The 16,184-nt window shown below is 38.7% G+C and overlaps 2 protein-coding genes across 7 annotated transcripts in view; one reads left to right on the forward strand and one right to left on the reverse strand.

The window, feature by feature from the left end:
• Nucleotides 1–832, reverse strand: part of LOC122789390 (zinc finger protein OZF-like) — a 253,309-nt gene extending 252,477 nt beyond the window's left edge. For 3 of the 5 annotated variants that reach the window (XM_044056799.1, XM_044056802.1, XM_044056801.1), the window contains exon 1: nucleotides 555–758. In XM_044056799.1, coding sequence (XP_043912734.1) covers nucleotides 555–566 — 12 coding nt within the window. In that variant the 5' untranslated portion in view covers nucleotides 567–758. The other 2 variants (XM_044056805.1, XM_044056803.1) reach the window with 2 other exon arrangements.
• Nucleotides 833–853: 21 nt separating this feature from the next.
• Nucleotides 854–16,184, forward strand: part of CHUK (component of inhibitor of nuclear factor kappa B kinase complex) — a 1,226,492-nt gene continuing 1,211,161 nt past the window's right edge. For both annotated transcript variants that reach the window (XM_044056797.1, XM_044056796.1), the window contains exon 1: nucleotides 854–1,281. The gene's annotated coding sequence lies outside the window, so the exon portion shown is untranslated. The remainder of the gene's footprint in view (nucleotides 1,282–16,184) is intronic.

Here is a 16,184-nt window from a genome sequence, read left to right on the forward strand (position 1 = left end):
AAAACTAGAGCAAGGATTGTCAACACTCTCTAAAGAATACATTCTGCTGATCACTGCACAGGAACACTAATTACTGCGTACATAAGCAAAATTTTTCTTCTAAACTAGCGAATAAATTGAAACCTAGAACTTACTTATAAATAGACCCGCTCGTCTAAAAACAAGGTTTACACTTGAAAAAGACATCAGGTGAAAATATTGCATCCGCTTAAAAAAGCGTGTAGGGGTAAGTTCTGCATACAAATTTCTGCCTACACTTTTTTTTTTAAACAGAGCCCTACCTCTCAACTCTCCCCGACTTTGCCCTACAGCTTTCCCTGTGCGTCGTAACATTTTTGATTTTCTGACAAGTCTCAGCTCATCAATAATGGCAGACGTAAGAGTTCCATACTTACTGTTCACAGACTGCACGAAAACGCATGTTAATGCAACACCTTTTGTTTCATTATAATTTTTAAGTAAATTGGATTATTTACAATTTGCTAGCCTACGGTTAAAATTGTATACACTACATTTGTTAACAGAAACAAACAAGCACAGGATGTTTTTTTTACCTCTAACTTCATGGCTGTTACTTATGCTTTACCACCTGCTATGCAAACAAAACCTCGATAAAAGCTAAACCAAGTAAAGTTTTTAATAACTTATAGAAAGGCTCAGACCAAAAACAAACAAAAAAAAAAACCAGATGAAACATTTCATCATCCAGCAAGGCTAAGCAATTGAATTATTAAAGGGAGTACCACAAAACACGTTGCACTCACTGTCCATACATTAAATTAGTCCCCTCTGTTTATCAGTCTGTTTTAAGCTTCCAGGAATTGACTAGTAGGCGGTACATTAGTATCGAATATTAAGTTTGTAATTGGTAATGTAAAGTTAATGGGTGGGAATTATTACTGTGCAACCTTGGGGTGAGTAATGTGAAGCTCTTAAGGGGCCGTGGGACGGAAGTATTGTAGTTTTGTAGTTCGTTCTGTGCTGCGAAGTGGTGAGTTATACTCAGCACCGGGTCGAATGTGGATTTTCCTAGTGTAATGGTTTCGAGACACTGTCCAACTCTGTGGTTTTTATCATGGCAGAACTAAAACGCTGTTTTAGGACGTTGCTATCAAAAGAAAAGATGTGGCCTGTTGATCTTTGGTTTGGAGTATCTAGCTAAAATGCTTGCTGTTATTACCTCTAGTTGACAACTATTTCTTGTTGTGACACCACTCTTCTAGTGGATAAACAACCAAGGACATTTCACTGTGTTGCTGGAAGGTGCCAGTTCAGGAAAAGGTGAGAAAATGTAAATTTACATTCAAAGTGACCTACTGTCCTTCTCCTAATAGGAGTGGGTTGTTTGCCTTTCGGAAGTATTTTTATCTGTTCTTGATTGCCTCGGAACGAGTTACTAAATGAATTGTTTTGGCGTGGGGTGATTCGTGTAGTTATTAAATAGTGACAGCCCTTACATTTTGCATACTTACTGATTAGATCGCGTAGGTTGCTAGATTTGTAACTATTAAAGTATTTTAACAGCTTAAAAATACTGAACAAACAGTTATCCCACTTTTTGAGTGTATGAATTTGGCTGCTTTGTCCTAATCCTCTCAACTGTACATATTTTCGCAGAATGTCCATATTTTTGCCTCTTATTGTTGGTCCGTTTTTCATAAAATTGTGGTTTTCTGTCAAATCATTGGCAAGTCTTTGAACACTGAAGTCAGAAAATAATAATACTTGAGTTTCAGAATTTGTATTCTTCAGAAAATTCATACTAATACAAAACCTGTTAGTCTATCAACTTTTTAAGTTTATAAGAGATGTATTTAAAAAGTGTCCCTATTTTTGGGCCTTTGTCCCCACATTATTTATGACTTTCTCCAGATTTATTGCTCTAAGATCTTGACATTTTTACAGAACGTGTGTGTGTGTGTGTGTGTGTGTGTGTGTGTGTGTGTATATATATATATATATATATATATATATATAAAATTAGAGAAAAAGGAAAAGAGAGCGCTCGCTCTATATAAATTAGGTACATGGAAAGCTTGTTACATGATCTTGGAAAACGTTTAAGGAATGTGCCACCGTTTTTCTAATATTAATATTCATCTTTGGCCCTAGATTCTTCGATCTAGTGTTTGATCTCAACAGTGTATTCCAGGCATAGACTTTCACACAGAATCAGATTGGGAATTGTTTTATAGACCAGACAGAAGCCCTGTCTAGCTAAGCTTTTAGAATATAAGGAAGCCTATCTTTTTTTCCAAATTGTTCCAGGTGGCTTGCCCAAATGAAACAGTGTATTTAGTAATGGGTTGGATTACTGAAGAATTGACTTCTTGAGGTGTTTAGACATGTTCTTTACAACTGGAGGTGCTACGGAATATGCTTTTTTTGACTTTAGTGGGTGCATGCTGGTTAATACTTACAGTACTGTGTACCACTGGCCCTGGCTATTTAGTGATCATGTCAGTTTTGTGATTTGACCATTTATTTTGTACTACTAATTTTAATTATGTTTTGCTAGGTCTTGGTATGTTACATTTATTGACATTAAAAGTCATTCCTAAACTGCACCAGATTTTTTTTGATAGACCATTGTGGAGAACTGTGATATACTTTACTGAAGTAATTGTCTTGTCCAGTTTGCAGTCATCAGCATTTTTTGTTATTCTGATCTAATTTCCTTCTTTTATATCTGAACAAAATAGTTCAGAAGTAGTTCAAAAAGTGATAGTTGCCCTGTTGGACGCAATTGGTAAACCAATTTAGTAGTAGATAACTCCCACCCCAATTCTTGTGCTTTTTTGCTTGCCCAGTCTTTTTCTTATTTAATTAAATCTGAATTGGCATTCAAATGCTTTAATTTGTCGGTTGTTCTGATATGCAGAATAGTGTTGCATGCCTTAGTAAGGTCACATTAAACAACTTACACCTTTTTCATGTGCTACTAGCATCTCCAAGGGATGCCACAAGATTTAAAAGGCAGGATAATCTTGCCTTAGTAAAACTATACTATTGCATACCCAGCTAATATCTCATGTAATTTTGGATGAGCTCTGTTATGACTCTGTGATACTGTATAAAATGCTGGCCAGGCTTATTTATATAAAATTGTTTAGGTCTGATGTTGCCACCCTCTTTGTGAATTGGTACTCGTACTGCCTGACACCATTGATGAGGCTGTGTCCACTTGTTAATGCTTTGCTTAGCATAGTTGCTGGGTGTTTAGTTAGGTTTTCCATGGTCCTTTACAGGAAGTTATTAATTGTGTTTAGTTCTCTGAAACCTGAATTTTTAATTTTACTACTAGTAGTTACATCTGAAGTCATACGAAGGATGTCTTTGCTTTTCTTTGTGCCCATCTGACACATCTTTGGTTAGTGTGAAGTTTCCATGACATTTTGCAAGTACATTCACTGTGCCCTGTGGCTGGTGATAATTCACTTCATTATTTGTTGACATGTTGCATTCACAAACTTTCTCTTTCAATTTTCTGATGTAATTAAATGTTACAGCTTTCATCAGTTAAGAGTTCTTATTTGCAAATGGTAACAATATTTGGGTTACACTTTCATGACTGGAGCAATTTTGCAGACTTGGTGGTAACCGATTTTTTTTTTTTTTTTTTTTTTTTTTTTTGTATGCTGTACATCCTATTAATTTTGAGATTCTAGCAAGGTACTTAACATTGGAAGTTTGGACATTTTAAATGATTTGAGTCCTGCCATATGGAGACAGAATGACCAAATATCTTTACTTGCATATACTAAGTCCGACGTTGCCATTTCTTGGAATTTTACCCTTTTTCCGAGGTATGGCAGTCTGAGTTGGAATATACAAGTTTGGAGGTGTGTGTGTGTGTGTGTGTGTGTGTGTGTGGGGGGGTTTGCCCCTTACATCAGGGGTGCAGGGATCTCCCCTGAAAAAAATACGTTTAAAGGAGAACAATGTTTTTTTCTGTTCTGTCTTCTCCTGTATTATTGTCCTTTTATTTTTCCAATGTTTTGGAACCCTGTAGTGCGAGCCATAATATTTCAACAGGGAACTAACGTTTTCTTTTTTTTATATATATTGGTGTTTTTAAGGTACTTGTTCATGAGTACAGAAATTAGTGAGGTCATTGAACTTTCTGATAGTGTCTTGAGCAGATTTATTTGGCTGATTTAATCAGTTGTATGCATCATTGTTTCCAGTGGTAAAGTCTGGAAAGGATGTTTTGTTTGTTAATTTGGCCATTTGTAATACACCAACGGAGATTATTTTTCTATATTACTTATTTCTTTGCACCATAACAGGTAATGGACTGTAGAGTTTCCAAAACATGCAGCAAAATTCAAGAGTCTGCTGTATGCAACAGTTAATGCAAACGGTGCCAGAAGCAAGTATTTCAGTCTTGAAAAGTAATTGACTTAATGACTCAGTTATTTTTGACACTATTAATCCATGACTCCTCTCCAGCTGTCACACAAGACCAAGTCCTAAAAGTGTTATCAGAAGCTAAAAATACTGCATTGATGGGTCCTGAAAATATCCGTGGATGTGTCTTTAAATAGCACAAAGAACGATTTAGCCACCCCCTTAACACTGTTCAATCTTTGCCTCCATACAGGCTTTTTACCAAGCAAATGGAGAACAGCTACAGTCATTCCCCTGCATAAGAGAGGTCCTTCTACAGGCCCAGGCTATTATGGCCCATAAGTCTGACAAACCTTGTATACAAAGACATGGAAAGATTTATCATGGAATTAATCAATCTGGACATAAGGAACCTCCAAACACTGGACTCATCTCTGTTTAGATTCGTTAAGGGCAGGCAGGTCGTGCTTACTCAACCTGGTGGATTTTTATTCTTTTTGAAAAGGTCACCAAAACAATGGATGATGGCAGAACTGTCCACACCACTTACCTCAACCTGGCCAAAGCTTTTGACATAATTCCTCACTCTGGCATAGTACAAAAGCTAAATAAACCCTTATGTCACCCACTGGATTGACAGCTGTCTCGCAGGATGCAGATAATCAAATTAGGGGAAGTTACCGCCACAAAGTGACGTCACCAGTGGATCCCCCACGGTTCTGTGTTGGGATTTCTCTTGTTTTGACATCTGTTTTTCTGAAGTAAAAGGCAATACCAAAGTGCTCTAGCTGAATAAGTTTGCAGATGACTGCAAGCTAGGAGTACGTATTGAATTCCCAAATTACTTGGTCATCGTGAAGGAAGATTTGTCTCAAATACCTGGTGTCAGTCATGATCTGAAACTAAATGCAAAAAAAAAAAAAAAAAAAAAAAACAAGCATTATTGTACCCTTTGGGAAGTTATCTACCTCAGGGAACTATCGCATTGATAATACGCTGCTAAGAGTTGACCCAGTTCTTCAGGATTTTGGAACTTGTGGACAGTGACCTAACTTTTGACCAACATGTGTCTATTGTAAGACGGTCCTTCTTTATTTCACAGCTTATAAACAAACAGATTAGGGTAGCTCTATGTCATTGTCCCTTTTACTGAGCCCTTATTAGGCCAATCATTGAATATAATGCCCCCTTTGGCATGCGTCTGCCAAGAAACTCGCAATGACTGAGACACTGACAGGGATACTTTGCTTAAAGGATACAAGGCCTAAGCAACATGTCCTACATGGACTGACTCAAAGCCCTACCACTGTAGTCTATATCCTACAGACTACTAAGAGGTGACCTGTGTATGGCATACAAGGCACCCACCCCCCAAACACATTACTGATGGATTTACTGTACATCAGCAAGACCTATGGCATCAGAAATGCACTTTCTAGGGATGTGAGCCTCTTATACAACATTAACAGAACAGTTTGGAGGGACAAGTATGTTTCGCAGAAGATACCACCGATATGTAACAGACTCCCCACCCGTGTAAAACAAAGCTCATCAGTGTCCATTTTCAAGAACAACTTAGATCTGTGGATGGGAAACCGAAAAATTACCCCAGGACCGCCCCCTGTAGTACTCATGGATAGATGCAGTCCCTAAATGTTCTATCCCATGCGTGGGTCCCCTCAAATTATCTGTGGTATGATCCCAGTTAATCTTATTAGGGTTAATTTTTAATTGTATACATGAGATGGTTAAGGCCGATCTATGACCAAATGGGTTAGGTTATTTCAAGCACAAAAACGGAACTTGACTAGGCTTAGAAAATGGCCAGCAAGGGCAGTTAGCCTTGTACTTGCCTTTGATTAAAAGCTGGTGATATCTGTTAGGCAGTAGAAGTAAAATACCCAAACTTTCAAAATGTATTTCCAGGCTTCAGTGCATTAACAGTTGCACTACAGTTAGTATAATTTATATATACTGTACTGGCAGCGCTACAGAATCCTGAAAGACCAAAATCCTGAAAACACACAGGATACCAACACTTACTATATTCCAGTACAAGTACATACAGAAACATATTACCTTCAGCTATATGCAGAGGGGCAAGCCCCCCTGAACCCCCCATATCAGGGTGCTGCACCCCCCCCATACCTCCTGCTACTTTAAATATGTCAACTCCAAGATTGCACTTCACTACACTAAGTGCAATCTTGGAGTTAAATATTCAAGTAGCAAGGGGGGTGTGGGGGGGGCAGGGGGCTTGCCCCCCCCCCTGCTTATACTTCAAGAAGAGTAATATGGTTTGTTTTATTTGTTTCTGTATGTACTTGTTCTGGAATATAGTAAGTGTTGGTATCCTGTGTGTTTTCAGGATTTTGTATCGCTCCCACTGTACTACACAGTTGCTGTTTGTTCTCCTGGTGTCAGTGAACATGGACCTGATTTAGATAGCCATTGAGAACATAATTAAACTGACTATGAAAATAATTTTGAAATCATTTCCTCTAACATCAGCATAGGACTAGTAAGTCAAACTAAGCTTTTAGGAGTAACTTTTGATCAAAAGTTTTAAAATTTTGATCATCACATAAAAATAGCGGGAAAAAAAAATACCGAAAGCTATGTAGAGTCAAACAATACCTCATGTATAATGCCAGAAAAAGTATTGCTCAGTCTCTTCTTATCCCTACATTACTTTACACTTGTCCCATCTTGATTAACATACAGTCCACTCAACTCTCCTCCTTGGAACATTGCTATAATAAGGTGGCAAAATTTGCCACCATTCATCATTATAGGGCACATTACTGTCTGTCGCTACAAAAAAAAAAAAAGTTCAGTGGTTAGAGCTAAGGCATTACAGTACACTTTCCCAACTAGCCACTTCCCACAAACTCCACTATATGTACACAAATGCCCAAGTTTGAAAAATGTCCTCAAACTTTATAACCCAAGTGGACAGCTGAGATCCACTGGCAAAATGTACTGTTTTTTTTAGTTGTTACAAAAGCTAACAGCTCAACTGGTGACTTTGTACTCCTCTTTCCTGTCTCTAAAATTTGGAAGAACCACAGTAAACGCCAACTCCTTTTAAAGCACAAACAAGAGAATATGTAAACAATGCCTGTCTCTGTACACACACAACTCCTGGATGATAAATGTCCTCTTCCTTGCTTTCTCCTATTATTTCCAAGCAGTATATATTCTTGGTCTGAAATCTCCTTGTCCTCTACTTCTCTCTCTTCCTTTTGTCTATCCTAAAATATTCTCCCACACCTCTTAATAATAATTCTTTCTTCATTTTCTCTCCTTCTACCAAGTTCATTCCAAATATTTTATAGCTCTTAATTTACATTATGCTGATATTAATTAATGATACTTAGTTTAAACTTTGTATATTTGAGGATTAATTGTTTTTACTATATTCTTAATGTAATTTTTCCAGAGCTTTTCCCCCCTGACCGGCATCAAAAAGGAGTGGCTTTGTAATCAGCTGGACTATCCCATTAAGCAAATGCAACAAATAAATAAGTAACCACAGATAGCGTTATAATCTGGGTAAATGTTTTGTACCAACTACTGCTAGAAAGTCTTGATGCCTTTCTTCAGATACCGTAATGCTTTATTACTTACAAACTTCGTCATGCATTGTCTATCGACAATGCAGGCTGAAATAAATACTCTGAATCTCAGTTCTTTGATACAAATTGTTTGTATGATAGATGTTTGTGTTCACTGAGAAGTGCTTTTTGCTACACTAGATTTGCACCAGTTATCAACGTTGATGTGCTTTTGTAGGAGTCTGTGATTCATTTGTAATGGTCTGCTGCTGTGTGAGCCCTATTTTTCAACAAAGATTTATCGTGCCTAAGGAATGAAAGAATAATAAAATGTAGATCAATGCGTTATCAGCAGCAAGACTTATGAAATTTACTGGCTTGTACGGATTGATCATATGTTAGTGATCAAAATGACTGCATCTTAACTTTACAGGATTTTCTTACTTTTCAAAACAAATTTTTTACAGTCTTAAAGTGATGCACATATGTGGCAAATCAGCTCTGTGGCTAACTGCAGAAATTCTTAAGGCTTTTTACTCCGTGTACCTCTATTTGTAAATTTTCCAAACATCAATTTTCCTGAAGACTTCTGGCAGCACTTGTGTTTAAATGTTTGCATCAGGTATGGGTTGTTACGAATATGGTCTTATATTTTGAAAGAGATGTCAAACATCTTTGAGCATGGTATTCGTAGATATGCGTAACAGAATAATAAGTAGGTGTGAGAGAATCTCCTTTTCATTTCAGTAGAAAAAGGTATCTTCAGTGTTTAGGTAGATGCACCTAAGACTTGTGGAAGGAATGCTGGGATAGGAAGGAGTTATTGAAAAGGAGAATGAAATGTGGACACAGGCTAGTGTTAGGAAGGTTAACAAAAGGTAAGTTAAACTTTAAGCATTTGGGTGTAAGGGGTGGGGGAGGAAAACAGGCAATATTATCTATGCCAAACAATTGCGGGGTAATGTCAGGAAGTTCAGAAAATGATGTAGGCGAGTACATACCTTCCCCACCTCCTCCTTCAAACCAAACGTATTTTAAGATGGGGCTAAGGTTAGTTATAGATAAATCAGATAATCGGGTACAAAAATAATGCAGCAAATTACAGTAAAGCAGTGTTAGCTGGTCTTTTTCCAGAATTATTAAATTCCTAAGACACCTTTTTATTGCAGTTCTAGTGTGACACATCTTTAATATGTTTAATTACATTCAACTTCTCTATATTTAGCAAATATTTTACATGAGTACACGGCTATAATATTGAACTAAGCAAAACAAATTCTCTGTCCTATTGCGAGAGACCTGTGAAAAGCACAGAGAATCAGCAGCATAGTACTTGGAGATATGTATTTTATTTTATTTTGCATTTTAACTGGGATTGACTGAGTGGGCATGAACACTGGCAAATTCGGGATTGTCTTGTGTGATGTTTATGGTCTGCTTTAAAAGTCTGTAGTTTGTTTGCTTGGGGGGGTGATGTTGGTGGTAGTGGGGGGGGGGTAGTACAGTTCCAACTTTTGGAGACATATGTGGAGTAACTTGCATCTTCTGCTGTATTTGGAGATTTATTATAGCGAGTAGAGATTTGTCCTGGGAGCTTAAATTCTTCTTGTGTTGTAGTGGCGGATCATAGATTTAAGGGACCTTTGCTATGTTTTACATTAAACTGTGGGTGACTAGAAGCTGGGATTGGTGAAGGTTGTGGGGTAGTTTGTTCCAGTTTTGTAGTCTGAAGACTTGGTAGTGGTGGGTACGGTAAGATAATTTTGAGATTTTGTCATAGCATCGTTCAATGTTTTTGTTCTCTGGAGTGGTGATAGGTTTGTGAAGATTCAGGAGACACGTAGTATGGGGAGAAAGCAGGGTTTTTGCAATCCTTTCTGCTGTGAGGAAAGGTTTAGCATTTTTCAACAGGCCAAGCTTTTTGGTGTGTTTTTTTTTTTTTTTTCCCTTATTTTTTTTTTCCTTTTATACTGTTATTTGAATATGGGTATTATATTTCATATAACCAATTGTGACTCCAAGAAGTTTAGTGTGCGTAGAGCAGTTTGTCTGTGTTGATGGATGAGATGAAGTTAAACTCGTCTTTACTTTGTGAGTGGAATGTAGGAGTGAAAAGGAGCAGCATAGGCTTTTTTTGTTCAGTATTGGGCGTTTGTCCAGGTTTCACTTGGTAAAAAGGATTCTTGGGTCCGTTCTTGTCATCAGTGCAGGGTAGATGTACAGCAGATTAATGTAACATCATCATTATATTGAAAAAAAGTGTGTTAGGCTGCCTATTGCCTATTTATTTATGAATACATTAAATAGTACTGGTCCCAGTACGGATCCCTGTGGTACACCAACTGTGACCGGTAGAAAGGAGGATTGCTCATTTTGCCATTTGAAAATGTTGTATCTGTCTGATAAGTAGCTTTTAAACTAGGTGAGGGAGGCAAAGAGAAGACCCCTTTTGTAGTAGTAGGTGATGGATGAATATGTCAGAAGATTTCCACAAATCCAGAAATAGTGAGGAAACTAGATTGTCCGAATGTCTAATTTTGTTGATGGTGTCAGAAAAAGTGTTGCAAGTCTGTAGTGATACAACATTTTGGTCCAAAGGTTGTGCTTGTGCAGTAAGGTTATTTATGCTGAGGTAGTGAAGTAATTGTGCATATGCATTTTTAAGGATTTTTGATATGGAATGTAATATTGCAATTGGCCTGTAATTGGCATATTCATTACATGATCCTCCTTTGTGAATTAGCAGTAAACGTCTTCTTTTTTTTTTTTTCCCCATATAGTGGGGACATGATATTGGATGTATTTATTAGGATGGTTATGAGGTAGACAAGGCCCTCTGCAGTTGTTTTCAGACATTCTGGTGGAAGACTGTATGTTAAAGTAATCAAAAAAGAAAGAGAAAAAAACACACTGGAATCGACACACTTTAAAGTTAGCACTTTCGTTTACTTGAATATTGTAAACTTCTTCAGACAATAAAAAATTCAATCTCAAACCTTAAATACAATTAAAATAGTGATGTCATCCATTAAACAGACCTCTCTACAGCTACCACCAGTACACCCCCTGTTCCCAACTTTACTCTGTCACCTATAACCACCTTGATTATTAAAAAAATTGCTTCTAAAACTCAAACCGTGCACAAATGCCCCTGACAATATACCCTCCAAATACCTGCAAATCTCAGTCAACTCAGTCGCTTACCCTGTCAGCATACTTCTCAACAGATCTAGCCAAGAATCCTATATGCCCATCACCTGGAAAAAAGCTTATATCCTCCCTCTACACAAGGGGTGCTCCAACATAAACACCACCAACTTCTGCCCCATTGCTATACTATCACCTATCTTTAAGATTCTGGAAAAATGTATTCATTCTCAACTTCTTCACCATCTGACTCACAACCACATCCTCTCACCCACCCAATACGGATTTAGGCCAGGAAATAGTACCACCACTGCCCTCATATCCTTCATGGACACTGTCAACGGAGCCCGTGATGCTGGTAAAATCATTCGTATCTTCACTATTTTTTAATCTTTCTAAAGCTTTCGATATATCCCACTCTCTCCTTCAAACAAAACTCTCTAACATAGGTACCTCACCTCAAACTCTAAACTGGTTCACTAATTAATCAACTATATGGCAGAACACTTACTCCCCTTTCCTAAACGCCACCACTGGTGTTCCTCAATTCTACATTTTTAGGCCCATTTCTGTTTGCAGTATAACTTCCACACTGTACTCTCTCAGGGCTCAGTCATCCAGTACACAGATGACTCCACTATCATCTGCACTGCAAACAACTCCTCAGAACTACACCAACTCACCCAAAACGCTCTCACCTCCACCAAAATTTAAATGTCTAATAATCATCTTGCCCTGAACCCTAGCAAAACCAAACTGGTAATCTTTGCCTCCAAAAAGTCCACACCCCTACAAAAAGAGAACGTCACCGTTCAATCCCTAAATGGTACCACCATCGACATTGTGCTGAGCACAAAACACCTAGGTGTCATAGGTGAAAACCTCACATTTGACCTGCACATCCAGTCCAATGTCAAAAAGACACATCAAAAGCTTGGCGTACTCTACCGACACGAACATACTCCCCGCATCAGCCAACCTTTCCCTTGCCTCCTCTGTTCTATTACCCTCCCTTTTTGTACGATGCCCCCGGCTCATCAACATTCAATCCTCTCTAAAGTCCAAACTAGACTCATGCTACAACAAAATTGCTAAGTTTATAACTAATACCTCCTCATCCCACCACTTATTACACCTAAAATGGTTTGAACTCCCCAACTCTCACCTTTATCCAACTAACTACAGCTCACAAGCTCATTCATAATCCATCCATGTGCCCTGCTCTGTCTTCCATATTTACTTACTTTATACCATCCTTACAGACCACTCCAATCCAACAACCAACTGCTTATAAATGTAGAAAAACACAAACTTTCAGCTGGCCAGATGCTTTACTCCTTTACCATCGCAAAACTTTGGACCCCCCCCCCCCAACACTTGGATCCACCCGCTCAGTAACCCTCTTCAAGACATCTCTGAAACAGCACCTCTCCTCATCTTGGCTGTGCACCTGTGCTAACATGACATCTCATATAACCTAACTTCAACCATCACGACTATTCTCACCCCCACTCTACTACTCTGGCATCTTCCTTTTACATCCACCTGTCGTTTTACTTCGCCTCTCCATCCTGTCCACTTCCCTCTTCTATTAACCCTCATTGTTCTACTATTGATCCCTCCTGTCTACTTTCTTCTCTTCCTAACACTTATAGACCTACCATTGAACCAGATGAGACACTCTGGCAGCCTACTTTAATATCATCCCACCACTTATATCTGCAACAATATCCACAGACTTTGCTGATTCCTGCAACAGGACTCGTATAGCCTATTACACCTCCTAAACATGTGAAAAGTTTAGTATCTAGTCTTTAATTCCTGTACCTGTTTTGCACCCACTGCATTGTGTCCTGTATAAATTTTGCTGGCTGAAAACTACTCAAATGGAATGTTCACTCGGTATTGCTTGTATAATAGCTTTGATTTGAGAGTGATTACTTACGTACTGTTTTTTTTTTTTTCCCCACCAATTGTATAAGCTGCCAATAATACGTACTAAATAACGTACAGAATTTACATTAATAAAAGATATGTGAAATGTCTTGTATGTGGAGCTTTTCTCCCTGGGACTTTGCTGAAAATGGGCACTTCTGGCCCAGATGGACCATCCCGGTAAACAAATACAAATAAATAAATGAGTTTTATAGGAAAATATGCTTGCTGAGAGTTGGATTTTAGCAAAAGTTTTGAATTGCACACGTTTGTTTTGTAGTATTGAGGTGATGGACTGTGTAAAGGGATTGTGAGAGGGATCTTTAGGTGACCGGTTTAGTTTTGAAGTAAGATTGGGTTTGGCGAGTTTCCTGCTGCTACAGGAGGGACATTTTTGTCTAGTCCTGCGCCACACTTTGGCTATAATTATGAGGTACCTAAAGTACTGTAAATTTTTCTATTTTTTTTTTTGTTTGCCAGTTGGCTTTGGCCCTTAGTCTCATTAATTATTTAGTTTTGTGTAATAGCTAGTGAGCAGGATTTAGTTTAACATTTTTTCCTTTTTCTTTTGGGGGGAGGGGCATGCTCATTTAATATGGCATAGAATATTTTATTAAATTCAAGAGCCACTTCATCTAAAGTTGTTTTTAAAAATGTCTAGTTGTAGAAGTAAAAGCTTCTGCACAGAAGCTAGTAAGGCAACACTGCCACAGCTTGGTGCCCAACCTGTGGGAGTGGATAGGGGTTCTTTTGGTAGAAGTGAATAGATGGTCACCTAGTATGTCGGGGTAAGTTACTTGTGTTGGAGATATTACAATGGTGTGGTGATAGTATTCAGCCTAACAGTGGTTATCTATTAAATGAGTACAATTGGTTTCTATAAATAATTTCTCAACTTTTCAGCCCTTTCGCTCCCTATTCACAGTTCCCTCCATCAAGCAACAACAAAACACCATTTAAAATATTTCTGTTTCACTTTACTCCTCTAATAGGAGCCTACCTTAGCATACTATGCAGGTTTGGCTATCAAATCCATTGTCTCGCGTGTTAGTAAAGCTTGCTGGAGTCACCTAAATACTGACCTCATCGAGGCCAGGCAGTTCAGGAACTTTTTCTTATCTGTTCCCTCCCCCCAAAGTTGCATCACCACGGCCGGCCTCTGATTCAAAGTACAACAATCAAACCCATGCATTATGTGATGTCACCGCTCCCTTGTCCTTCCCCTACCATTGGAGTGCAGCTGTAGGAAGTAGGGAAGTTCTTTCTTTGCCTTTGTTTCCAGTACGCTTGGTTTTCCTATTGGAACGTGTTGTGGGAGTATCTCTCTGTACACCAGCTTTTTTTCATGCTTCATACAGTGGTGAGTGCGACATTTATTTTCTTTCTTAATGTAAATGGTCAATTCTAACTATTATTTCGATCATTGTGTAGGCTACTATAAATCTTTGTTTTACTCCTGTCTCTATACTGCAGTTCACACGTGCATCCCTAAAACATAAATCATTGGCTGTTTGCTCAAAATTGATGTGGGTGCACATGTGGACTTTACAGTTACACTGTGAATGTTATGCTCGCCCCTTCACTGCTTTAGTATTATAAAGTTTTATTTTGCTTTGTTGTGGCGTTTTTTTGCTGAGCTGGTGCACGTGGTGGTTGCCAATGGCAACCGATTGGCTTTGTCACTATTCCAGTAAGTAAATCACCCCCACCCCCCCTAGGTTGTCGGGTTAATCTATCCTTATTCCTGGCCACGGCAGTTCGTCATCCCCCTTTCTATTCATCAGTTACCATTCAATGCCACAACTTGCTCCATAGCACGCTACCGCACGTGGTAGTTATATTTGCCATAGCATCCTTGGTCTAGTGCTGGTGCTCAGAATCAAAGTTTTCCTAAATCCCCGTCATTATTTTACAGTTGCCCAGCAGTTTAACGACTGTAAAAAAAAAAAAAAATTGCCCAAAACATAGTAAGCACTTTTGGTCCCTATTTACAGTTTCCTCCATCAAGCAAAGGTGTGCTTGCCTGTGGGTGAGTGGACTTCTGAGACGAGAAAACTAGTTTTCAAAGCAGCATATGAAATATTTCCCAGTTTTTCTTTGTTTCTCTCCCCCCACCTCGTCTTGCACTAAGAGGTTGATTGTTGTAGTCATGATTGCTGTAGCAACCATGTCCGGATAGGGAAACATGGTACTGTAGCCGTCACTATTTTACACTCGCTAAGCTACTTAGTGAGTAGAAATGATAAGAGGATGAGTACTCAAGGCTGGTGATGTAGTCCAACTGAGTGGCAGAGTTAAAATGTCTGGCTTTGGCACTGTGCAAGACGCCCCAGGGGAATCCAGGCAGCTGAGTACGGACTGGCCATACTGGAAGAGAAGCAGCAGCTGAAGCAGCGGTACGACAAGCTCAATGGAGAGTGTGACTCGTTCCGCCAAGAGGTCGAGCAGTTGAGGGAGGTATGTCACTACAGTAACCACAGCAGTAGTCTGGGAAGGGAAAAGTGTCCTCCAACCTTGTAGGTAGAGCCATTAGGTGGTGGGTGAGAGCTATAGATTTTTTACAAGTAGGGACGATTACAGTAGGCATTTCCTGGATTAAATTGTTGATGTGGAGTACTTTTGTGGTTTAGTCTGCAGAACACATTTCATAGATTATCTTGACGTGTGTGGAGGGGAATGAAATACAGAAACTGCTGCTGCTAAGGATCGCTAAATCAGCCAGGCACTTAGGAAGTTATGAACTGCTGTGGGGGGGGGGGGGGGTGTCTATATGACATAGTGTAAAAAAGAAATGCTAGCTTGGGGAAGTGACTCGGATATCTCAATTCATACTCGAATCAGACAGCTTTTATTGGTAGGCAAGGAAACAATATGATGTTGAAATACATGTGTGCCAACTTTTCATGAAGGGATTGGTCTTAAAAGTTGAAACAAAGCTACATTTGTAAAACATTATCTTTGGAGTTGTAATGTTTCAGTAATAAATATGCAGGTGTAAATTCTGTGAATGTGTGTGCAATGTCAAGTCTGAGAAGTAACGTGCTGGTTTTCAAAGTATTCATCTTTAGAACAGACACACCTCTTATTTTATGGGATGGGTTTTTGAATAATACTCTGTAGATGTGACTGCATTTGTTATACATCCTAACTGTGGTGTTTCAAACTTGGGAAGTGCTAAATTAAAGTTAAATAATA

Source organism: Protopterus annectens, chromosome 14.part0 (assembly GCF_019279795.1).
Source record: "Protopterus annectens isolate FY-2018-M chromosome 14.part0, PAN1.0, whole genome shotgun sequence".
NCBI lineage: Eukaryota > Metazoa > Chordata > Ceratodontiformes > Protopteridae > Protopterus > Protopterus annectens.